The sequence below is a fragment of the Nelumbo nucifera genome, chromosome 7 (genome assembly GCF_055504915.1).
Source record: "Nelumbo nucifera cultivar China Antique chromosome 7, China Antique-T2T, whole genome shotgun sequence".
In the NCBI taxonomy this organism is placed as follows: domain Eukaryota; kingdom Viridiplantae; phylum Streptophyta; class Magnoliopsida; order Proteales; family Nelumbonaceae; genus Nelumbo; species Nelumbo nucifera.
In genome coordinates this window covers 14,382,742-14,406,428 of record NC_142655.1, presented here as the reverse complement: position 1 = coordinate 14,406,428, position 23,687 = coordinate 14,382,742, and the positions used below count along the sequence as shown (strand labels likewise).

General features: G+C 38.9%; 2 protein-coding genes across 2 annotated transcripts in view; both read left to right on the top strand.

Moving 5' to 3' along the window:
- The first annotated feature begins 12,839 nt into the window (after window positions 1-12,839).
- LOC148790191 (uncharacterized) lies at window positions 12,840-15,250 on the top strand. The gene is made up of 4 exons (XM_088892225.1): window positions 12,840-13,455; window positions 14,059-14,329; window positions 14,411-14,416; window positions 14,821-15,250. The coding sequence occupies exons 1-4, from the start codon at window positions 12,840-12,842 to the stop codon at window positions 15,248-15,250; spliced, it is 1,323 nt and encodes a 440-aa protein (XP_088748351.1).
- Window positions 15,251-18,595: 3,345 nt separating this feature from the next.
- The window catches only part of LOC104611353 (Rho GTPase activation protein (RhoGAP) with PH domain-containing protein), a 42,060-nt gene continuing 36,968 nt past the window's right edge, over window positions 18,596-23,687 (top strand). The window contains exons 1-2 of the mRNA XM_010278372.3: window positions 18,596-19,019; window positions 19,595-19,631. Of these exons, the coding sequence (XP_010276674.1) occupies window positions 18,966-19,019; window positions 19,595-19,631 (91 nt within the window). The 5' untranslated portion in view covers window positions 18,596-18,965. The remainder of the gene's footprint in view (window positions 19,020-19,594; window positions 19,632-23,687) is intronic.

Genomic DNA, 23,687 nt, shown 5'->3' with positions numbered 1-23,687 from the left:
CGACCTGATGCTGCAAATCCAGCCTCAGGTCCGCCATGTGCTTCACTACGACTCTCATGGATTCGGCATCTCTCTGAGACCTCGCCTGCCTGGCCTCTGCAGCACGAGCAGCCGCCTCAGCAGCTCGGGAAGTCGTCTCGGCAGCACGAAGAGCCTCTTCAGCAGCTCGCGCCTGCCTCGAGCTCCTTTCCACTTGGGCCGCCAAGGCGTGGATAGAAGAGTTCACCTACCAAAAAGAACGAGTGATCAAAAGAACGACAACAAGAAGGATAAAAGCAAAAGAGCTCGATAAAAAGTCTGACTTACCACCATGGCATGAGTAACAGCACGGCAGGCCACCTGGTGCAGAGGGAGATCAGTTCACGTCGCGACCTCCTCGGGGAAAATGGCCTCCTTACTCTTTTGAAGAGCGTAGGTCAGCAACAGCACACTCCTGAATTCCCCTGGGACCCCCGAGCCCGAGGGCCCAGCTCGTGTATGAGCAGACCCATAGTAAGCAGGAGCACCAGAGTAGGTGGGAGCCCCCGTGTAAGTAGTCTCAGCATACGGGCCCCCTGCCGCTTCTTGCATTGGAGGAGCCATCTCGGGCTCCCTGGGCGGATCCCCTGACGGGTAGTCCGGTACCTCGGGCTCCGCATCCCGGGGCAGCTCAGCGCGATTTTGCTTGGCGACTCGCTTCCTCCTCTTCATGCCTTGAAACAAGCGCCCACCACGAGTCCCTCCTGAGTCCATCACACCTGCAAAAAAGAGTTTGACATCAGAAAAAAGTCAGACAGAGCAAAATAGAACCTCCAAGTAAGGAACCTACCCGAACTCAGGCCGGCCGCAATGAGCTTGGCCTCCGTCAGATACTGTTGGCACTTTAGCCCAAGCCGCGCCCATTGCCGGAGGCCCTTCACCGTCTCTTTGTCAAGCGTAACACCGGAGTCAAGGGTGGCCACCCCCCACTCGGTCTGAAACGGCCACCCCAACACACTTCGCACCCCAAAGTAGTCTCGCTTCCACGTCGGGACCTTGTTAGGAAGATCATGTAAAAGCTTAAAACCCAGGCGAGGAGACGGGTAATACGCCCGCCTACGCCCGGGGAGGAGACCCGCTTGCTTCTTAAGCATTAAGATGGAAGAGAAGATCTCCAAGTCTAAAGGAAAGCCCTGTTCGCTAAATAGGGAGATTGTCCCCACCAAATTACGAATGGAGTTCGGGTGAAGCTGGCCGACCGTAACGCCGAAGTGATTCAAAACCTCGACAAGGAGGGGATGGAAAGGCAATCGCAGCCCCGCAGCGAGCTGCTCATGGAATATCACGATCTCATCAGGACCGTGTTCCCAAGGAAAGCTACCCGAAGGTATGAAATAAGCGTATTCCCCAGGCAAATTGTAATAGGTAATAAGGGATTGGAGCCCCTCAGGTGTCATGGTCGAGGGGCCAAACTTGTCTAACGTCCGACCCCGACGAGAGGTGGACGCCAAACTACCCGAGGCGACTCGACCTACGGGTTCGAGCTCTACCTTCGGCTCGCTAGGACTATCAGGGGATGCGAATCGGTTCGTAGAACCTGCATCTGACCCACTCGAAGAACCGTCTGAGCATTTCGAGCTAGACATCGAGGAGAGAAGGTGGATTCCAGGAAGGTACTCACCCGAAAAAAAAGCTTGAACAAGACTACGGGAACTTGAACGAGCGAAAACCTTGAAATGTGAACTGAAAGCCTGGGCGCGAGCTGAAACTTGGATGCGAGCTCAAGAGGCAGCACAGAAGTGACAAAGCGACTGGGGTCCCCCACTATTTATACCCACAGTGATCGAGAAGCAACAGCACAGATCAAAGCCAATCCGACGGCCCGCAGTCGCGCTGACCGCACGTCCCCTGAGACCGAGACGTGATTGGCGCACGTCTTTTTGAAACTAACAGAGCGCCGACGCACGTCTTTCTGAAACTGACAGAGCACCGGCGCACGTCTTTCTGAAACTGACAGAACGACAACGCACGTCTCCTCACATTAAAAGCGGCAGCGACACGTTTTCAAAATTTGAAAGGACGCCTGCTGTCACGTCTCCCAGCGACGCGCTTTTTTATTTTGAAATAAAGCGCGTGCAGTCAGGTCTGGCAGCATTTGTAGGCAGGTCAGCGCGTTTTCCGTCTTTTGGGCGCTCGAAGAAACTAACCCTGACAACGCACCTCACGCTATCAGTCAACCGAGATTCGAAGTACGGGACAAATCCACCTGCCACCTTGCGAACTCCCCGCGCCAAAGCAAGACCCTTAGCACAAGGAGTGGGGGGCAATTGATGAAGGAATATTTGGCCCGACCTCGTAATCACTCAACACATGGCAAAGGCAAACAGCTCGGCACAACAGCGCACCCAGGGCGCAAGCACCAAAGGGAGGAAACCAGCAGTCTGAACTCCCCACCAGCAATCCGAACAAGGAGCCCGAACTCCCTACGAGGAGCTCAAACTCCCTACTAGGAGCCTGAACTCCCTACGAGGAGCCCGATCTCCCTACTAAGAGCCTGATCTCCCTACTAAGAGCCCGAACTCCCTACGAGGAGCCCGAACTCCCTACTAGGAGCCCGAAACTCCCTACGAGGAGCCCGAACTCTCCCTTAGGCCCCGAGCCACACAAGGCAATGACCCGAACTGGCCCGCCTCATGGCAGTTCGGGACAGTCCCCTATCCGAACTCAAGACTTCACCTCGCTCGCCACTCCAGCACTTCGCCTCCAGGACACCAAACTGAACAAACGTACCATACCTGACACCGAGGAGGTCCGTATCCAAGGGCGGCGCACCTGACTGACTTGGGATCTGACGCTTGACAGCCGCACTTCAACGGTCACTTGCCACCGCCACCTGCCACCGTCATCGCCAGTCGCAGAGACGGCTCCGACAAAAGGGAGCAGTGGCGGTTCTGTCCAGCAGAGGGGATGACACCCGAACTGGCAGGAGCCCAGAGGTAATCATACCCGACCTGACAGAAGCTTAGGAGTGAGTGCACGAGGTGGCTATAAAAGGCTCCCTACCCCCCAAGAACAAGGTACGTGAACTTTGCGCCATCTGGTTTTATCTTGCCTAAGAATTCTAACTTGAGCTTCGGAGCATTCGTACCGGGTTCCCCCTGGAGCTTCCTCATCTTCTCTGTTTCAAGCTCCCTATAGCTCCGTTCAAAGGCATGATCGTTGACAGCTAGGACCAGCCGGATTGCACACCATCATATTCGATCGGCGTCATTGGATCGGGTCTTATACCAAGCTAATAATCCACTTGAATCCGAGTTGAAAACTAATTTGAGTTGCCCAATTTTAACCCCATGGTGTCTGGTTAGTGTGGGTTTACCGCTTAACCCGACCCATTACCATCCCTAATTTATAGGTTCTTTGGACTGGTGTGATCGAATCCGGATCTCTTTCCAATACGTTTCAATATGATCTGAGTCGTAGATCAGATGCATGGTGGGTCTCAGTCTTATCATGTGTCCTGATCTTGTGATGGGTCCCACACATGATGTGTGCATACCCATCATGTCCCAAGAATCGTGTTGGAAGAGATTTTGTTGGCAGGAGATCTGGGACTCGACGTAGTCTGGTTGTCTTTTGACTCCAGATGACTAAGCAAAGATTTCAAGGCTTAAATTGTATTTTTCTTCAAGGATCATGGACATGCTGTGGGTTAATGAATATTTTTTTACACGTGGCAGATGAGTGGGTTACGCAAGCATTCCTTGCTGCTTTCGTGACCTGATTTCCAGTTGACATATTCAGCTTAGGGGGTGTGACAGTTCTAGACTGTCCGTCCAGGTTGACCTGGACAAGGATGGGCTGGACATGGGCCTGATCTGGCCTGAACCCACCATAAGGCCGGTCGAGACTAGGCCAGCATTGGACTAGGTCAACTTATATGGGCTGATTTAATACAGTGCACAAGGTTTGGTACAAGGAAAAGGTAGGGAAATTACCTATACGAGGTTTTGTATAAGGAACCTTGTACAAGTTTCCTTATACAAAACCTATAGGTTTCTTCCTTCATTTTCCTGTCTCTTTATATCGACCAACTTTAAGTTCAATTTGAAAGGAATGCAAATACAAATATGTACAGTATAAAATCTTGTATTTTGTATGTATTTATATTTGTATTTTTATCAAATTGAGCCTTGGAAGGAGTACAAATTCAATTATGTAAAGTGCAAAATCTTGTATTTTATATTATTTTACTTGTATTTGTATTGTACAAAATTGCATTTGTACTCCTTTCAAACTGAGTGCAAAACCTTGTATTTTATACTATTTTATAAGTATTTGTACTCTATATATTTATATTTGTACTCCTTTCAAACTGAGTTTTAAGTGCAAAAATTTGCTTTCATTTGAAGTGCAATTATATCTCGGAATTCGTGATTGCTATTATTTTCAATGCACAAATACACTTTTATCAAATTTCTACAAAACTTAACTAAAAGTGCATTTATGCATTTGAATTGGCATTTACACTCTTTTCAAACGGAGCCTATATGATGCTTACATGGAGTCAAAACGAAATGCAACAGCACCTTAATCAAGAGTCTAAACGACCCTATGATTTTCCACGTGGCAACTTTTTCTCAGGTAAAAAAAAAGCATCCAATGTTTCACCAAGTTATCTTATAGTAATAGTTCAGGAAAAAAAGAAAGTACTGTAATAGTAATTTATTCATTTAATTATGGTAGAAACAGACTTTGCTTCTATTATGGTCCACTCAAACAAAAGCGTCTGACCAGACCGGTTCTTGATTTTTCTTTCTAAACCTTAAATTTTAAACCCTTAAACCCTGAAGTCTAAACCCCTAAATCCTTAATCCCTAAAATTTAAGTGTAAAATGCATTTGACCAAATACATGTCCTCTAACCAGGTTAGAACCAATTTTTCCCCTTAGAACCTACTAGTTAAATGACACATGCAAGAGAGATAGAGAGAGAGAGAAAATACAAATGCAATTGGAGAAATAAAAGAAAGATGGGTAGAGTCTAGACTCTAGAGTGCATATAGAGGAAGAAAAAATGAAGAGAGTGTGGAGACAAAAGAAATAGGGTACATCGTCAAGGTTTCAATCAAATACTAAGGGCATCCTCTAATAATCAGGTTTAACTATTGGGGTTATCCCTCCACTGACTTGTCAGAATTTGATAACTAAAAGGGTTATTTTGACATTTAAAAATTTAAATGTCCATTTTACTCTTTTATGATATATTCCATTTCAACATATCATATGAAAAAAAAAACACCTTTGTTCATACTTTTTGAAGGGACATGTTTGTTTTTACCATAAAACTGAGATGGGAATGAGTAGTTGAAAACAGGTTGAATTTGTCACTCATGTCAAAAAAAAAAAACCTTTTTAAGGCCTCATTTACTTTTCGGTAAGTTACTTAGGGTAAATGCAGTTATTGGGTAAGTGTTTCCTACCAATAAGTGTATTTACCCATATTCTTTTATTTCCCATATAAATAAGGCAACGACAATTTTAGTCATAAAAATCCATTATTAAAATGGGCATTTTTGTCTCATTCAAGTGTTGGCAATTTTTCCCCAGATGGAAAAGTCATTTATCCACCTAAGAGATAGGTATCACTTACCCAAGAAAATAAACTTTTTCTATTCCCTACATAAATCTGATAAAAGAACATGAATTTCTTAGTCAATGGGAACCAAAATCCCATTGACCAACTTCCCCCCATCTCAAAATCCCAAAAAATCCACCTCCTAATTTGTCAAAATAAATAGTTAAATCTATTTCAAATGGCACTTATGTATATAATTCCATGTGACCCAGTTCACAATCAGTTGATGAAGGATGTGGCATCTAGAGGATGAGCATGTATTTAAATATTACAATATTTAGCGAATCACATGGTGTCTTGAGCATGCAACCAAATCATGGTTGAAAAGCAGAAATGTCATCCATAGTAAACAACTTAACTGATTGCAATATAGTATTCCACATTTCAAGTTCATATGGACCTCAATAGTCTATAATTCTTCCATTTTGTAGACTTCTATATTTCATTCATTCAATTACTTTGGAGAAGAGGAGCACTACTTTTGGTTGAAGGCTCCAAGCTACCACCAGCTTCACCATGACCATTATATCTTATTGGGCTTTCACACCCATACCATAGAGTAGAGCCCTAGTGGTGAATTCATCATTTGTTGGGCCTCTCCTGCCAATCTCTACTCACCTGAGAAAGTTGTAGTAGGGATCTTCAGAGATGGTTTGGAACTAGCTTGTGAGCTAGAATTATCTTTGATTATCATTGAAGGGGATTCACAAAAAATCACAAGGCTTCTATTTCGATGATCAATCTCCATGGCAACTTAGTCAATTGGTTGTTGTCTTGCTGATCGCGTCTCTATATTATCGCACAATAGACAAACTAGTAAAATATACTGCTATTCTTTGTGGAACATGTATTTGGTCTCTGTCTCTTGTTTTTCTCTCCCTTGTTAGAGCATAAATTGTAAACAAGGTAAGTCGAATTGAATGAAACAATACTTAGGGCTTTGGAAAAATAAAAAGATGGTTCTTACATTAAAAGGTTAAAAAAAATAGTAATATATATATATATATATATTACTAAGATTTTTGAGAACAAAGTACTAAGAAATGATTTAATAAGTGCTCATAATTTAATAATAAGCATGACATTAAATAGAATAAAATGACGAAATAGGATTCATGCATTTGGTGCCATATGGTTGGGATAAGGTTTGGATGATGACGATTTTTTTATAATAAAAAATTAAGATCAAATCACACACAATAAATATGCAAAACAAACCTATCATTGCAAATCAAGACAGTTTACTCCATGTATACATTATTGTTGTTACCAAAAAAAGGTTTTTATTGTTTAAAAGTGAGTACTTATGTGGTATAGGTTCTTTGTTTTTAATTTGTATTATTAAAATTGAATTTCTACTTTGATTTGCTTTCTTATAAATCCTTTCTAACTCCTTACATCCACTTGGATATATTTATTACCATGTGTGATTATGTAAATCTTTTATAATGTCATGAAAGGATATTTTGGTTGGTTCAGACAATTCATGAAATTGGGAACCTAGTTGATTGCCACAAATTAATCCTACAGTCCACATCAACCATATATATATATACCTATTGTAAAAACAAGCAAATCCACTGCTGATTGTTCTGAAGTGATATCTATGATTAAAATATATACAAGGGTGTGTTTGTCTTTATACATGCACTTTTTAATTAAAAATTAGGGTATGACCCCTAGGGTTGTAATTGGATGGTATTCAGATTAAGACAAGCCTCATCTGAGTTTAATCTGATTATTGAATCTTGGACCAAACTCTGATTCTATGTTCGATTTGAATTTGTTTCACCATATTTAAAATCAAGGTGAAAACTAAAAAAATTATAGGTAAACTAATAACTTAACTGATACACAAGAGTCATAGAAAATTTATATGTATAAAATAATTATTTATGTTATTATGTATATATAATATGCACATCATATGTGATGTTTAATATGATCTTGATCTTAATCAAATAGATTGGGGTGAGGTTACATTGGCATCATTCCAATTGATCTAAACAAATAAAGTCTTTAATTTAAGAGAAGCCAATTAATCCATTTATGCAAATGGATGATCTGATTCCATATTAGTTGGGTTGATTCCAGATTAGTTGGGTTAAGTCTTTGACTTCCAAACTTTGTTGACAGCTCTACCAATCACTTTAAAAAATGGGATATGTCTAAATCAAGAATCTGCAGTCAAAGGTTTATAGCTTTATCATAAAGCCATAAATTGAGTCATTCAGTTCATGGGGTGATGACACAAGTAGGTGATTTTATTAATTTACCAAATTTATAAGGTGCCTGCTTATGTGTCTGGCTTTACCGCAAAGCCAAAAATCCTTGATTGCATGCTAACATTTGCCCTAAGTCAATACTTTACACGTGGAAAAGTATTTTGGAGAATCCCATTACTTAGGTGTTTGGTTCAGGACAGATAGGTAACTTTTTATCACTAATATCAACCGATCATTAATCACAAGCAAAAAACGTACGATTTGATTTCCCACCTAAAATAGGCATTGATAATTAAACCTACGTAAATTAAGTAAATAAAACAATTAATTGTAATTGATTTTATGACAAATAAACTCACCATAAATATGTTAACAAATCAAATCCCACCTAGATGACATCCAACTAAAAAACCTTTAAAAACGGGTAAACTGCTGAAACCTTTTTTAGGGAGCGTTTCTTTTTTTTTTTTTTTTTGGATTTTGAAAGGAGGGAAGTTGGTCAATAAGATTTTGGTTTCCATTGATCAAGAATAATTTCAAGTTTATGTGGGGACCTGCAAGTAGGGGTGATCATTTCAGCCCGGCCTGAGCACACATCGAGCCCACAAATTTTAGGACGGGTTTGGACTTAATACTTCAAACCCGGCTCGGCCTGGGTATATTTAAACTTACACATTTTGTGTATAATGTATACCTATGTATACATGTTATATTTTACATTAGATTTTATATTTTATATATAAATATTATAACATGACATGTGTAATTTATATTATATGTAATATTTTATATTATTTAATGTATAAAATAAGTTTATATGCATGTTATGTCATTTAATATAAAATATTATAGATATGTAATGTTTTATATATGAAAGACATTGGCCCAAAATCAGCCCCAGCCCGACCTGGGCCTGTGTAGACCTAGGCTAGGGCTTATGTTTCAGGGCTGGAACCCCGGGCCAGGCCAGGCCCGAGCCTAAGCTATAACCCTTATCATAAGTGCAAAGCCCAGCCCAGCCCGGCCCATGCTCACCCCTACCTGCAGGGAAAGGTTATTTTCTTAGGTAAGTGATACCCATCTCCTATGTGGGTAAATAATTTTCCCACCTAGGGGGAAAGTTGCCAACATTTGAATGGGACAAAAATGCCCCTTTTAATAATGGAATTGTATGGATAAAATGGTCATTGCCTTATTTACATGAGAAATAAAAGAACATGGGTAAATGCACTTACCCGGGTAAGTGTTTCCCAAGAAAAACTTACCCAGGTAACTGTATTTACCCGGATAAGTAACTTACCGAAAAGCAAACGAGGCCTTAAAATTTCTAACCGTTGTTGAAACTTCCCCTGAAGTTTGGTATTAAGTAACTTATCACCTCATTTAATCCCCTCTCCTTAATCTTATACTTAAGGTATTAAGTCCAATTTTCTCTTATTAAATCCTGTAGTAAAGTTATTTTTCACTAATAAATGCTACGAAATATATCTATGTAAATATTTTTAACAATATAAGCACATATTTTAAAACTGACTAAAAAATAAAACAATTCTTTATCAAAGTGGTGGCTAAGCAATTCAACCATCCAAATCAAATTGATCAACCTATGAAGTCATAGTTATGTAATGAGAATTTTAAAATAGAAATAAATATAAAAAATACAATAATGTAAAAAATAAGCACATTTATGATATTTTTATTAATCAAATTAAAAAATAAGTGTAATAAACAAGAATTAATTTTTATTGATAATAAAAATGAATTACATAATTTAGAACTCACAAAAATGAAATTATTTTGCTATTTGACAAAGATTAATAGTTTAAGTTTTGGGAATGAATAATTAAAATTGATAAAATATAAAATACATAAATTTTGAAAATGCATTCAAGCACATATATAATATTATATAATTATCATATTAAACAAAAAGTAAGAGTGACATATTAAAATTATTTTTACACATAGAAATACAAAAATTATATAAAAAATTGAAAACATCTATAATTCTATATTTACATTACTATTAAAAATAGGGCAAATTTCTTATACTACCCTTATTGTTTAGCTAATTGATTAACTCCACCCTTATTGTTTAGCTATTATCTTAAAGTACCCTTAAGTTTTTTGACAATTGTTTAAAACCTCCCTTACCATTAATTTCCCGTCATACTTTGTTCGCATGTGACATCACGTGAGAGGTAATTATTTTAAAATTCCTAAAACACCCTTATTGTTCACCGCTGTTGTTGGAAGTTGCAGCGGTGGCAGTGATTTTGGTAGATCCAAAAACAGAGATGAGGGGAGTAGAGGTTTGTCTCAACTAGGGATGACAACGAGCTGAGCTTTTCACGAGCTGCTCGAGCTCAACTTGGTTTCAATTGAGCTTGAGCCTAATTCACTGGCTTGATTATGAAACGAGCCGAGCTTGAGCCTACTAAAGTTCTCGCAAGCTGACTCGAATATAATATATATATAATAAAATTATAGAAAATAATATATATAATAAAAATATTATAATTATTAATTATTTAAATATCAAATAAAAGAATTATATATAATTTTTTATTTTTATAAAATATTTTTTCTCAAAATCGAGCTCGAGCTTATGAATTTTTGACTCGAGTCGAGCTCAAGCTCAAGCCTCGTACTATTCGGCTCAGCTCGACTCGAATCCACCCCTAGTCTTAATGCAACGGCGAAACACTGACACTCCCTCACCTTACCCTCTCTTTCTCTCTCTCTCTCTCTCTCTCTCTCTCCATTTCTTCAATCTTCTTCTTTCTTCTCTTTCTCTCTTCTTCTTCTTCTTCCTCTCCTTCCCCTCGCCATCAATGATTTCTCACAATTTTCTTGGAGGTGTTTCGTCATCCCCACTATATCACGAGTTCTCAAAACTCGTCGCTCAATCCTAGCAAAACCCATTACCTAGTCTTTATCATTTTCTCAAACTGAGCCCAGGCGACGAAGCAGCTATCGGCTAAGGATCGGGCGCCACTATCGAAACCAGCTATCGCATGGTTTTTGAGCTCTTTGGACCCTTCTAACCATCTGATTCAGTTGCTCCATCTCTCTCCAGGCGATGAAGCAACTATCAACTAAGGAGTGGGCACCACTACGGAAACCAACAATCATAAGGTTTTTTGAGCTCCTGTAATTTCTGGCAAGGTGGTATTCCTGTTTCTGGCGAGGTGGTGTTCCATGAGTTCTGATGCAACTGTTGGGGGATCTGATGAAAGGGTTGCTTCTAAAGGTGGATAAGGGCAAGAAAGCTTTCTGCTTGAATTCAGCTTTGACCAGTTCATGATGGGGGCCAAGCCGCATTTTGTAGATGACAGACGGTCAAAGCAATCATCAACGTCTTTCCATTCCATCCCTCCGCTTGCCACTTGATCGATGAACCTTAGTTGTTCAATCGTGAGGCTGGCAACCGTGGGGACTGAATTCTTCAACAAATGCCGATGGTTGTCGGCCAACTATGATTCATCATCCAATGAGAAGGTTCCTAAGAATGTCTATTGCAAAGAGAGAGAGGCCAGTTTTGGGTTGGCGAGAAGGAAAGAGGGATGACTCTAGCACCATCGACGTAAGGAGATGATGAAGACGACGACAACAATGACGAAGAAGAGGAGGAGAATTGAAGTATTGTTACGGAATTCATTTGTGATGGGTAGCTACTTTTGAAAGCTGAACGATAGAGGAGTTGGAGTCGGACTATCGGAGAAAGCTTCCTTAGAGGTGAGAGTCTATAACTTCCATTGGTTGTTATATCCAACTGATGATGTTTCTTTCATTTGTTTTTTCTCTCTCTCTCTCTTTGTTCTTCGGCTCTAGCATAGGGTCACACAAGGAAAATGTGGGTTCTTAGACGTATGAAGATGCTCAGAAATTCTCATTAATGGGGCTCGTGGGTGTTGGGTATTCAAGCTCATAAATTATTATAGAAAACTTAAGCCACGATGAAGTTGAGTTGGAAACAACACCAATAGTAGCAGAAATTTGTTATTAACCTATTGTGTTAGTTTTTTGAAATTTGAGGAATAGTGGAGGGCAAATTTGACATTTTGTTCTTTCCGTTAGCACTTAACGGCAATGTCAATTTTTAGAAACAGTAAGGGTACTTTAAGACAATATGTAAATAGTAAGGGTACAGTTAGTCAATTTCGCAAACAATGGGAGTAGTTTAAGAATTTTGCGCTTAAAAATATTAATAAGATTGTGGAGCCTTTGACTAAATACTGATTTTTTAATTTAGTCCTTATTTAATTCTAATGTTTAGATTATAATTTGAACTACTATTTTTCACCTCATCCAATTCCTACTGTTTAAATTTTACCTTTATTTAATAAATAAATAAATATAGATACCCCAAAAAGATAAAACATTACAAAAAGAAGAATCTAGCCAAGCAGGTAGCCAATAATCTAGCCAACCAAGTGTTTATGTAATTAGATCTAGATTTTGCAATTTGCATCAAATTAATAATTAAAAATAAAAAAAAAACATATTTATAAAAATTTTGGATACATTATTACTATCACTATCATCATTTATAATTGTCACATGCAAAGCACGTACACACTTATTAGTTAGTTCAAATAGACAGGTGACTTGTAGTTGAGATGGTTACTTGGTATTCCTCCCAAAATGGAAGTACAAGATTATACCTATTTAACTATAGGCTCTCCATGTTAAGGTCAATGAACCATATAAGAAAAACAACCCTCCGTATAATAACACTAAATGGTCACACACACACAAACTTGTTGACATCCCAAGCTACTAAATTTAGACTTTTTTTTTGCATATAATATCTTTCTTAGATGATTCAAATGGGTGTAATTTCATCTCAAAACCAAGGGGGATTCTACTCAAACAATCTCTAATGTGCTATTCGTTCCAAACTTGAAGACCAATCTGCTCCGTGTGGGTCAGCTGCAAGAAAAGGGATACGAGGTTTCTATCAAAGATGGAGCTTGTCGAATTCAATATGCAAAGTTAGGCTTAATTGCTCAAGTTAACATGATAGTGAATCGTATGTTTCCGCTTTATCTCCACAACATCACTCATTCATGCTTCTCAGCCAAATTGAAGGATGCAGCATGGCTATGGCATTTTCGCTATGGTCACCTAAACTTTGGTGGACTAAAGACTCTACAACAGAAAAATATGATGATTGGTCTTCCTCAAATTACAACTCCATCTGAAGTTTGTGAAGAATGTGTTGTTAGAAAACAACATCGTAATCAATTTCCGAAAGGAAAATCATGGAGAGCGAAAAAGGCGTTGGAGCTGGTTTATTTTGATCTTTGCGGGCCAATTAATCCATCTTCCAACGGAGGTAAGAGGTACATAATTACCTTCATTGATGATTATAGTCGAAAAGTATGGGTCTATTTTTTGCAAGAAAAATCTGAAGCTTTTGCATCATTTAAAAATTATAAAGTGCTTGTTGAGAAAGAAGTTGGCAGCCCAATAAAGGTTCTTCGCACTGATCGTGGTGGCGAATACAACTCACTTGAATTTGCAAAATTTTGTGAGACCCATGGAATCAAGAGGCAACTTACGGCAGCTTACACGCCTCAACAAAATGGAGTTTGTGAGCGGAAAAATCGCACCATTTTGAATATGGTGCGAAGTCTGTTGAAGAGGAGTGGCATTCCAAAAACCTTCTGGCCCAAAACTGTTAACTAGAGCATTCATATTTTGAATAGGTGTCCCACACTCGCTGTTCAAAATATGACACTAGAGGAAAAATGGAGCGGACGGAGACTGGCAGTAGATCATTTCATAATTTTTGGGTGTGTTGGCTATGCTCATATTCCAGACCAGAAGAGGACAAAACTAGATGACAAGGGAGAAAAATGCATTTTTCTTGGTGTTAGTGATCAATCAAAAGCCTATAAGGTTTACAATCCTATCACTAAGAAAATTGTTATCAGTCGTGATGTCGTTTTTGATGAATAAAGTTTTTGGCCATGAAATAACAATGTTGTCGAACAACAAATACCCATCAACTTTGATGGAGACAACGAAGAGGAGAGTCAGCAGCCAACAGAAAATGATCAACAAATTCCACCAGATGGTCCAACAGATGTTCCAAGCTCGCCAACAGCAACAGAATGACCTCAACGTGTTAGAAGAAGGCCTGCATGGGTGACTGATTATGAGGTAACCGAAATTGACCAATCTGATGACCCACTTACATATTTTGCTCTATTTTCGGATTGTGATCCTATAGTTTTCGAAGAGGCTGTCAAAGAATCCAAATGGCGGAAGACAATGGATGAAGAAATTGCAGCTATTGAACGGAACAACACTTGGGAGTTGACTGATCTTCCAAGAGGGCACAAGACAATTGGTGTCAAGTGGGTGTACAAGACAAAATTGAAGGAGAATGGAGAAGTTGACAAATACAAGGCGTGCCTAGTAGCTAAAGGCTATAAGAAGAATTTGGAGTGGATTATAGAGAAGTCTTTGCTCCTGTTGCAAGACATGATACGATCAGATTGGTGATTGCATTGGCAGCTCAACATTCATGGCATATCTTCCAATTTGACGTAAAATCAGCATTGTTGCATGGTGAACTGCAGGAACAGGTATTTATTGATCAACCTCCTGGTTATGTGAAGCTTGGAAGTGAAAATAAGGCTTATAAACTTAGAAAAGCATTATACGGGCTAAAACAAGCACCACGCGCTTGGTATAGTCATATAGATGCTTATTTTTCTAAAGAGGGATTTAAGAAATGTCCATATGAGCACACACTTTTTACAAAAATTGAAGATGGAGGAAAATTGTTCATTGTTTGCTTATATGTTGACGATCTTATTTTCACTGGAAATGATAGTGCCATGTTTGAAAGTTTTTAGAAGTCCATGATGATTGAGTTTGATATGTCTAACCTTGGAAAGATGCATTATTTTTTGGGTATTGAAGTGGTGCAATATGCAGCTGGAATTTTTATTTCAAAAATGAAGTATGTGTAAGAAATTTTGGATAGGTTTCAAATGAAAAATTGCAATTCTGTTAGCACGCCAACTGAAGTGGGTCTGAAGCTTGTTCGAAATCCTGAAGGAAGGAAGATTAATATCACTGTTTACAAGCAAATTGTAGGGAGTCTAATGTATTTAACAGCTACAATACCTGACATAATGCATGTTGTAAGTCTCATAGGCAGGTTCATGGAGTGTCCGAAAGAGATTCATTTCTTAGCTGCAAAAAGAATCTTTCGATACTTGCAAGGGACTAGTAGTTATGGGTTGTTCTACAAGAAAGGAGAAAAGTCATATTTGTTTGGTTTCACTGACAGTGATTATGCCAGAGATTTAGATGATCGGAAAAGCACTTCAGGATATGTTTTCATGCTTGGTTTTGGAGCTGTTTCGTGGTTTTCAAAAAAGCAATCAATTGTCACTTTGTCAACAACTTAAGCAGAGTTTGTAGCTGCAACAGGCTGCACCTGTCAAGGTATTTGGCTAAAGAAAATTCTTGAAGAGCTAAACTTTGAACAACAAGGGCCTATAACAATTTTTTGTGACAACAGTTCTTCCATCAAACTCTCCAAAAATCCTATTCTACATGGAAGAAAGCAAGCATATAGATGTGAAGTTTCACTTCTTAAGGAACTTGACAAATGAAGGACTCATTGATCTCGTCTACTGCAAGAGTGAATACCAGATTGTTGATATAATGACCAAACCTCTCAAATTGGCGTCGTTAGTGAAGTTTAGAAAACTGCTAGGTGTCTCCACTTTGGAAAGCCCAGCTTGAAGAGAGTTCGTTGTTTTTTTAAACTGAATGTTTGAAAACTTTCAATGTAAGGGAGGGATAATTGTTGAAATATTTATTAAATCTCCTAGTCGTCCTCGTCAATAAGAGTTTGTTTAAGTGGTTTTAGTTTGTTTTCCTTTTACCTGGTCTATAGGAGAATACGTAGTTTTAGGAGTGCGTTGCATGTTTTTTAGGAGCTGGTGGTTGCACTTCCTAGTTTCAAGCACTTATCCGTTTGGTTTTAGCTCTATAAATAGAGCAGCTTCTTGTTGTGAAAAAATCATATTTTTAGAAATAATAAAGTTCAATCGTTGTCTTTATTTTTGTCCCTTTTCTTCCCAGATAATTATTTGTCCTTTTTCTTCCCAGATATATATTTATCAGAAAACAAAAAATGGTTGACAATTGACAACTTTTTCTATGATATGATATATATTTATATAATTTGTTTATAATATATATATATATATATAATTATAAATACAGATATAGCATATATTTGCATACATGCATGTATATACAATTATACACATGCATTTTATGACAAATTTTGTCATGGGGCTAATCGATGGACTTAAGTCCAATTCTAACCCAAGTTTATCAAATTTCAATGCAGGTTAGAGGTTGGGCCCAAGTTGAAAAAGTTAGGCTTGGCTTTGGTTCTAAGCCTTAGGTCCGATAGGGTTAGGCCTAGGTTAAGCTTAAATTCAACCCAACCTATTTGACTTGCACCATAATGGTCCAATCATTTGGGTATGTGACTTAACCAATGATGTCATAATTAAATAATAAAAATTAAAAAAATAGATAGAAACACCAAAAAGTTAAAAAATACATAAAATTTATAGAATTTTTTGAGATATCCAAGATAGTATAAACTTATCATATCAAACAAAAATAAGTGTGATAAACGAGAATTATAATTAATTATGTAGATGGAATAAAAAATTTAAAGTTAACTGAAAATGATATTGCTTTTTTTTTTCAAGTCAAATAGGCCAAAACATGGTGTCATAATTATATAATAAAAACTAAAAAAATAGATCGAAATAAAAAATATAGAAAACACAAAAATTTGTGTACATCTCTAATCTCATATATTTATAATATTAAATAAAAAATAAATATAATATATAATAAGTATTTTTATTAACAATGAAAATGAAATATAAAATCTAAATACACCAAGGCACCATGCTTTTATTACTTATCATTTTTAAATGGTTCTAATAAGGATATTGAAATTAGCACGTGAAATGCACGATATTTACTAGTTAGGTTAAATTGCAAAGCAACAATTATTATCACTAAAGGGGATGTGAATAATATCCTTTTACTATCGATCTCAACCTTTCTTGATCTATCTAAATTGTTTCCTCTTCTCATTTCTTATGCAATTAGTCATTTAATTATTTATTTTTGAAAAAGAAGTCACAATAAAAATCCTCTTATGTCCTAAATTTCTCTATTAAAATTTAGCAGTTCTCTTTTCTAATAAAATCATTCTTAAATTTCTCTCTCCCCTTCCTCCCCTCTCCCTCCTTCTCTCTCTCTCAAATAGTCAATGTCTCTCACTCAATAAACCCTAAACATAAATATGAGCCTTGACATTAAACCAAACTTATATCAAAAACCAAATTTACCAACCCAACCCTAATAAAGAAACCCTAATCAAAATTGAAATTTCTATTGATCCCCATGCAATTCGCTTGCTGGTTAATAATCAATCCAACCAGTGGCAGTCAGAATCTAGTTGAAATTATTGCAGAATAGAACCTTTGCATTCACAAGGATGAAAGTGAATGGCCATAGTCATTAAGTGCAGTTACTCAGATGTAGACTTATTGGGCCTGGTCCAGAAATGTACGTGACCACATTTATGGGCCATTTTGGGCTTCCACGCCTTAAAATCATTTTATGCTGCCCTTTTTGCACATCATCTAATCATAAAATAATTGCCTTAAAACCACTAGGGCGCGAGTTACCCCTCCCCAATTCCAAGAAAATCAAGATTAAATGATTTATCTGTACACGCTCCCTGAATCCCCCTGGGCCCGCAGCCCCATCCGAGACATCCACGCCGTACAATGCAATTAATGCATCCCACATGATCCCAAGAGCACTAAATTTATGTGATCAGGACTCATTCTCACTCTCCCTCCTTCATCTCGATTTCCCTGATAACGTTGTAGATATCCCTGCAGACAAGATTTAATCACCGATGGCGTGGGCCCCATGCACAAGTCAAGACATAGCCGGTGGGCCCTGCTTCCACATACGGTCGGGTGTCTCGTTTGATACGGAAACATTCCACAATTCAAACATGCACATACCTTGGATCGTACGGATCAACGGCTAGAGATTCCTTATGGTCATCTCTCATCTGCCAATCCAACGGCCCGTGCTGCACCAATCAAAGGGTCCGATTTCACATCCTGTGTGCAACAAGTAATATGTACAGTGAAACAGGAAATCATTTCCCGCCATTTAAAAAAAAAAAATAAAAAAAGGGCAGAAAACAGCAAGAAACGGGTGAGAGTAGGAGGACGCACGAGACCGTAGGGGACCGCCGACCATACTACATGGCACGTCAACTACACCCACTTACACTCGCTTTCTCACTCTCCTTCACGACTTCCCACGCGGTCGTACCATCCAGCCATCCTTCAAACAGAGGAGGCGAGTGGAGAAACGGCGTTTGGAAAAGCGAGTGTGCTTAGTATTTCTCCTGACAGGAGCTCACAACGTGGGAGGCCTTACTTTATTAGTGTTACATCTGGAGAGGACAAAAAGATCCCGGAGGGAGACGGGGTCGACCGGTCGGGTAACGAGGGTAAATCCGTAAATAACAGTAAAAATTATTTATTTTTCTTAGAATTTCGGTTTCGTCTCTTCTTCCAGTCTCAGCTGCCGAAGCGAGTAGGTAAAAGAGCATAGAGTCAAAATTACCATTTTGCCACTACTCCGGTACTCCCTTCTTCTCTACCTAATCTATTATTCTCAACAAGCTTAATTCGTTTACTCAAACAAAACCAGGTAGAAATTGTCTGCTAGAGAGAGAGAGAGAGAGAGAGAGAGGGAGGGATTTCGTAGTAGATTGTGTAGCTTTGGTTGGTCCGTCTTCGTCTTCTTTAAGTTTCTGCTAAAACCCTAGATTGGGTTCGCTTTTTTGAGTGCAGATCCCAGAGATTGTATGCTGGAGTTCCGTGTGTGGGTGGGGGTCAGGTGTGGATGGGAGGTGAGGTAGCGATGGGGTGGTGAGATGGGGGAATCGGGCGGGTTGGGTGGTTGAAATGTTTGGTAGTAGTTGCAGAGGGAGTTATGGTGGAATTGAGAATCGTTTGGATGCGCTAATTTCGGTGGCGTTGTGGGAAAATGTCGGCTTCGTTGGCGCCGTTCGAGCGTCCGAGAGGTGGAATACCCAACACGGTATGATTTTCCGTTGCTGTTCGAAATCAATTCGAGTGTTTGTATGTTTTGGATGTACTGTGATTGGAATGCAATGATGTTGGAATTGTTCATTCTCTTCTTTCTTGTTTGGAGGTCTTTTGGTGGATTGATTAGGGAATTGCTGAGATAATGTCGTTGTGCTTCGAGTTTATATTTCTGATTAGTGGAAAAGGTGGAACTTTCTGCTGTTTTTTCTCATTATTTGAATAAATAGAGCAGCAACGGAACCCTTTCTGTTTAGCTTAAATGCCATGGAGGGGAATTTTATGGATGGATCGAAACTGTCGAGAGTTTGAATTGTGCCAGGCTTGTTTTGCTGTATAAATGCTGGACTATGCTTTACACTGTCTTTATTCTATTGTCCATGATGGATCTAATTACAAAGGTTTTGTTGATACTTCCATTAATGTCTCTTGGTGATTTCTTCAATTATGGGATGTCGGTCTTGGTTCTGCCTGGTTTCCGCATTTTTCTATATCTGCATATTCGTTCTAGTTTCATAAACTGTTGCCCTTGTGCATGGACTCCTTCTGACGTCTGACTTTTTTCTACAGGTATTCAAGAGTGGGCCGCTTTTCATATCATCAAAGGGTTAGTAGTGTGTGCTTTTCACTAAGATCAAGGCATTTGTTCCGTTGTCAAATTGTTTACACATTAAGAAAATGCTTGAAACACTTGGTGACTTGTTCATCAATTACAACTTTGTCTATTTCTGCACCTTTTGAGTACTTAACTACATTGCCATTGCCCTATTTTCGTCCCAGCTCTCTGGGGTCTTGTTTTGAGTACTTGACTAAGTGTATTCACAATATGCAACCTACCATTCTTCAAGGAGTTCCTCCATCTAACTGGTTAATCATCTTCATATGGTTCCCAACTATATAAAATTGGAAGGAGGGGGGACTGCACTAGACCCTTTTGAAAAAATCATAATAGGGCAACGGTTGGTAGATAACAGAATTCACAGACATTTGTACAAAAAAAAAAAGAATTTGCAGACACTCATCTTAGATGGTGGAGCTCAAAAGTCTACACAATTTACATCAAACTAGATTTTCCCAAATGGTAGCCCATGCAAAACTTGCATCCTGGAATGGCAGGTTATTCAAATTTCATACATCAACCAAACTCACTTTCAAAGGGCGCTCACTCTGGCCTTTCCCCATGTGAGAGTGCTCTGGTATCTGGGTCATGCCTAGCACTGCCAGTGCCTAAGGATCATCCCTAATGGCACTATAGACATGACCCTAAGTCACATTCTGTTGGGAAATCTTGTTGGACATCAAGGTCACAATAGGGTGCTTATATTGTAATTATTGTTTCCTGGATTAAGGGTTGTTTAAGCTCAATTTTGATAGATGGAATGGTTGGAGATTTTTTTTCCAGCTAGATACAAAAAGACTGCTGGATAAACTTAAGTCTACTTTCTTGGTTCAAACTGTGGAGGACATTAGAGTCTGTGCTGGGAAGTTTTTCTTGGGAAGGTGAACACCTGTGACATGCTTCAAAAGAGGAGGCTGAATAATTGCCTCTTCCCACGTTGTTTCCTTTGTTTTGCAAGTGGTGAATCCTTATCCCATTTACTAATCTCTTGTCCCTTTGTGATTTTTATTTAGGAGTCTTTAGTCCATACTTCCTAAGGTAGCCAATGTGGAAAAGTGTTAGAGGAACAATGATGTGAACCATATGGGAGGGGAGGAATGCAAGAATATTTAACAAGAAGTGTATGTCAAAGGAGGATTTGGTGGAAATAATAAAAATAAAAGTGGCTCATTGGATAAAAACTCTTGATATCTTCGAAAGTTTTACAATGACTGATATAATAAGGGCTTGGAATGAAGTGGCACACTCGTCTAAAGAAAAGGAAAGAAAGTTGATAGAATTGAAGCCCCCAGCAAGGGATATGATAAAGTTAAATATCGATGGGAGCTCTATGGGGAACCCGGGAATGGCAAGTATTGGTGGTGTGTTTAGAGACTCCTCAAGTAAAGTGTTGGCTATGTACTCGAGACCTATAAGAGAGGGGGACTCTCTAAAGGCTGAACTGATGGCACTGTTACAAGGCTTAAAATTTGCTAAAGAATCAAACTTAAGAAACCTGGAAATGAAGGAGACTCAGAAGTGGTTATTTCTTGGACCACTTCTAGATATATGTACCTTGGATGCATAGACATAGAAAGCCTGAAAGGGGACTTGAATGCTTCTTTTACATGGACACGCAAGGCGACTAATGGGATGGCCAACACTTTAGCTAAGCAAGGGGTGTTTAGGCAGCAGCTTTTTTTGGGCTCTATTGTAGTTTGTTATGAGCATTGTTGTATTCAGTATTCTTGGGTGAATGGATACCCACACTGCTGTAACTTTTTTCACCTATTAATATGATTAATCCTTTGCTGATAAAAAAAGATGGGAATAACAATCATAAAAAAACAGTCATAAAAGAATTCAGATGTGAAATGTGATATAGTAGAAAAGAAGAAGTCAAGGATCAAAATTTCGAAAAGTATCGGGCCGTATCGGTGGCCTCCCGATATGCTCCTACAGTGGGTATTTTGTGGTCTGACCTGGTTCAGGGGGTAGACGGGCCTTAAACCGACCTGTCTGAACCAGGTTGAAAAAAACTAAAAAAAAGAGAAGCGAGCCTTGATGCAGTCCAATACAGTCCGTATTGGACTGTATTGATATTTTGAAGATGGAGAGGAAGACAACAAATAAGTGATCATACCTGAGTAGAGATAATTGGAGCAAGCTTTCACAATGATAAAACACTAAAAGAACTAAAACATAATTTTTGTTTATCAAATCAACAGAAGTTTCAATTACCATGGCTCTATAGTCTCAGAATAAGGGTTTAAATCTTCCTTTACCATTTTCAACTAGGAAACTGACCAAAACAATTCCTAATCACTTTAAAAGTAGGACAGATCCATAGAGACACTTAAATAAGAACTTGGACTCCTAAAATAACATTAATTATAAGAACTGCAACTTCATGGGATTCGGGCTTTAGGAGGGGGTTGAGGTTCCCCTAGTTTGTGAACTTCTAAAATCTTTGGAGGCTGTTTACATTGTTCTCACTCCTAAAGATTGCCAAATATGACCACATATTCCTCAGGTTTATTTATGTGTGTCTCTTTCTTGAAGTTGTTATCCTCCTTTCTTCTTGACACAGTCTATTCTGGTAAGAGAGATTTGGTGTAAGTCAATCCCTCCTTTCTTCTCACCCCAGTCTTGGGGTTGTGTGGTCTTTCCTGTGTGTTTGACTGGTTTTAGGTGTTTCTCTTCTCTTTGGTGATATCTTCTCTTCTCTCTTAGGTGACATCTTGTCACCTGGTTATGTTGTACTGTTTTCCTTATAGCAATGAAAATTTTTCTTTATTTATCTCCAAAAAAACAAAAGATATCTTCTCTTCTCTCGGGTGATATCTTATCACCAAAAGAGGACTAATTCATGCGAATGGATCCAAAATAAAAGAGAAGAGGAACCTGCCTCAGGACCTGAGGATTGGTTTCTATCTCTTAGCTTAGCATTTGCTAATCTCCTCCCCATTAGTTGCAAGCATCTGGGATTGGTTTCTATCTCTTTTTGGTGGGAGGTGGAACCTACCTCAGGACCTGGAGAGTCTTTTTTTCTCCTTTTGACCTGAAAAGAGAAGAGGAAAAATCTTATGGAGATGTACAAGGGAAGCCGTCCTCTGGACTATCATGGGATAAAAGAAATGATAAGAATATTTAGGGAAAGATAAAGGGCTAAAAGTGTCATTATAGTATAGTTTGCTATCAAGGTTGGGCATTGGGTCAAGACTCTAAAGCACCTTTTTTTTGAGAATTTTTCTATGGAGTTCACAAGTCAATGGTACTTGTTAGCTAATTCAGCAATTCATAGACAGCGTGATACCTCACAATGGTGACCATCTGAAGCACAACAAATAAAATTGAACTTTGATTGCAGCAGCTGAGGCAACCCAGGTCCTTCTGGTTTTGGAGGGGTATTTTGGGACTGCTATGGGATAATCATGGCTATGTTCTTGGGTCCTATTGGTCATGGAGATTCTGTGTAGTTGTGGGTGGGGTGGGAAGCAGAAAACAGATTCCTTGGCAACACTGAAACATGATAAAAGAAATACAAGAACTGGGGAGGGATATAATCATAGATTGTAAATTGGTATGCAGAGCTGCCAACCACAGAAAGGGTTGGAAGAGGTGGCTTTGCCAGTCTTGACAGACAAATCTGGACTCAACTAATAGACCTGGAGTCTCCATTGTTGTTATCATCTTTATCATCATCATCAGAGTCTATCTGCTCTAATACCATCTTGTCATTAGGTGAGAGAAGAGGAAGGAGAAAGATGGATGGGCATAGAAGATTTAGGGCAACAGATAATATGCAAATCTATCTCTCTTGAATGAGAGAGGTGCTTTATATTAACTCTAAATTATTAGAGTTCAGTGGGTAGGCAGATCAGCAAACTCATTGGCCGATTCACTTGCAAAACAAGGGGTTTCCCGGGATGCTTTATTTTGGGCTTCAGTGTAATTTCTTTTGTACTTATAATTCTGTAATTAGCTTTAAAGGAAAGGTCGCATCTCGTGCCTTTCCACGGGTTGCATGTAACTCTTATTTGCTGGTTTAATAAAATTTCACTC

Bases quoted from the DNA above. Each gene is read 5' to 3' on its own strand.
- LOC148790191 (XM_088892225.1), top strand. From the start codon at position 12,840: ATGATAGTGAATCGTATGTTTCCGCTTTATCTCCACAACATCACTCAT. The intron at 13,456-14,058 runs GTCTGTTGAAGA...GTGATCCTATAG, and splicing joins CATTTTGAATATGGTGCGAA to TTTTCGAAGAGGCTGTCAAA.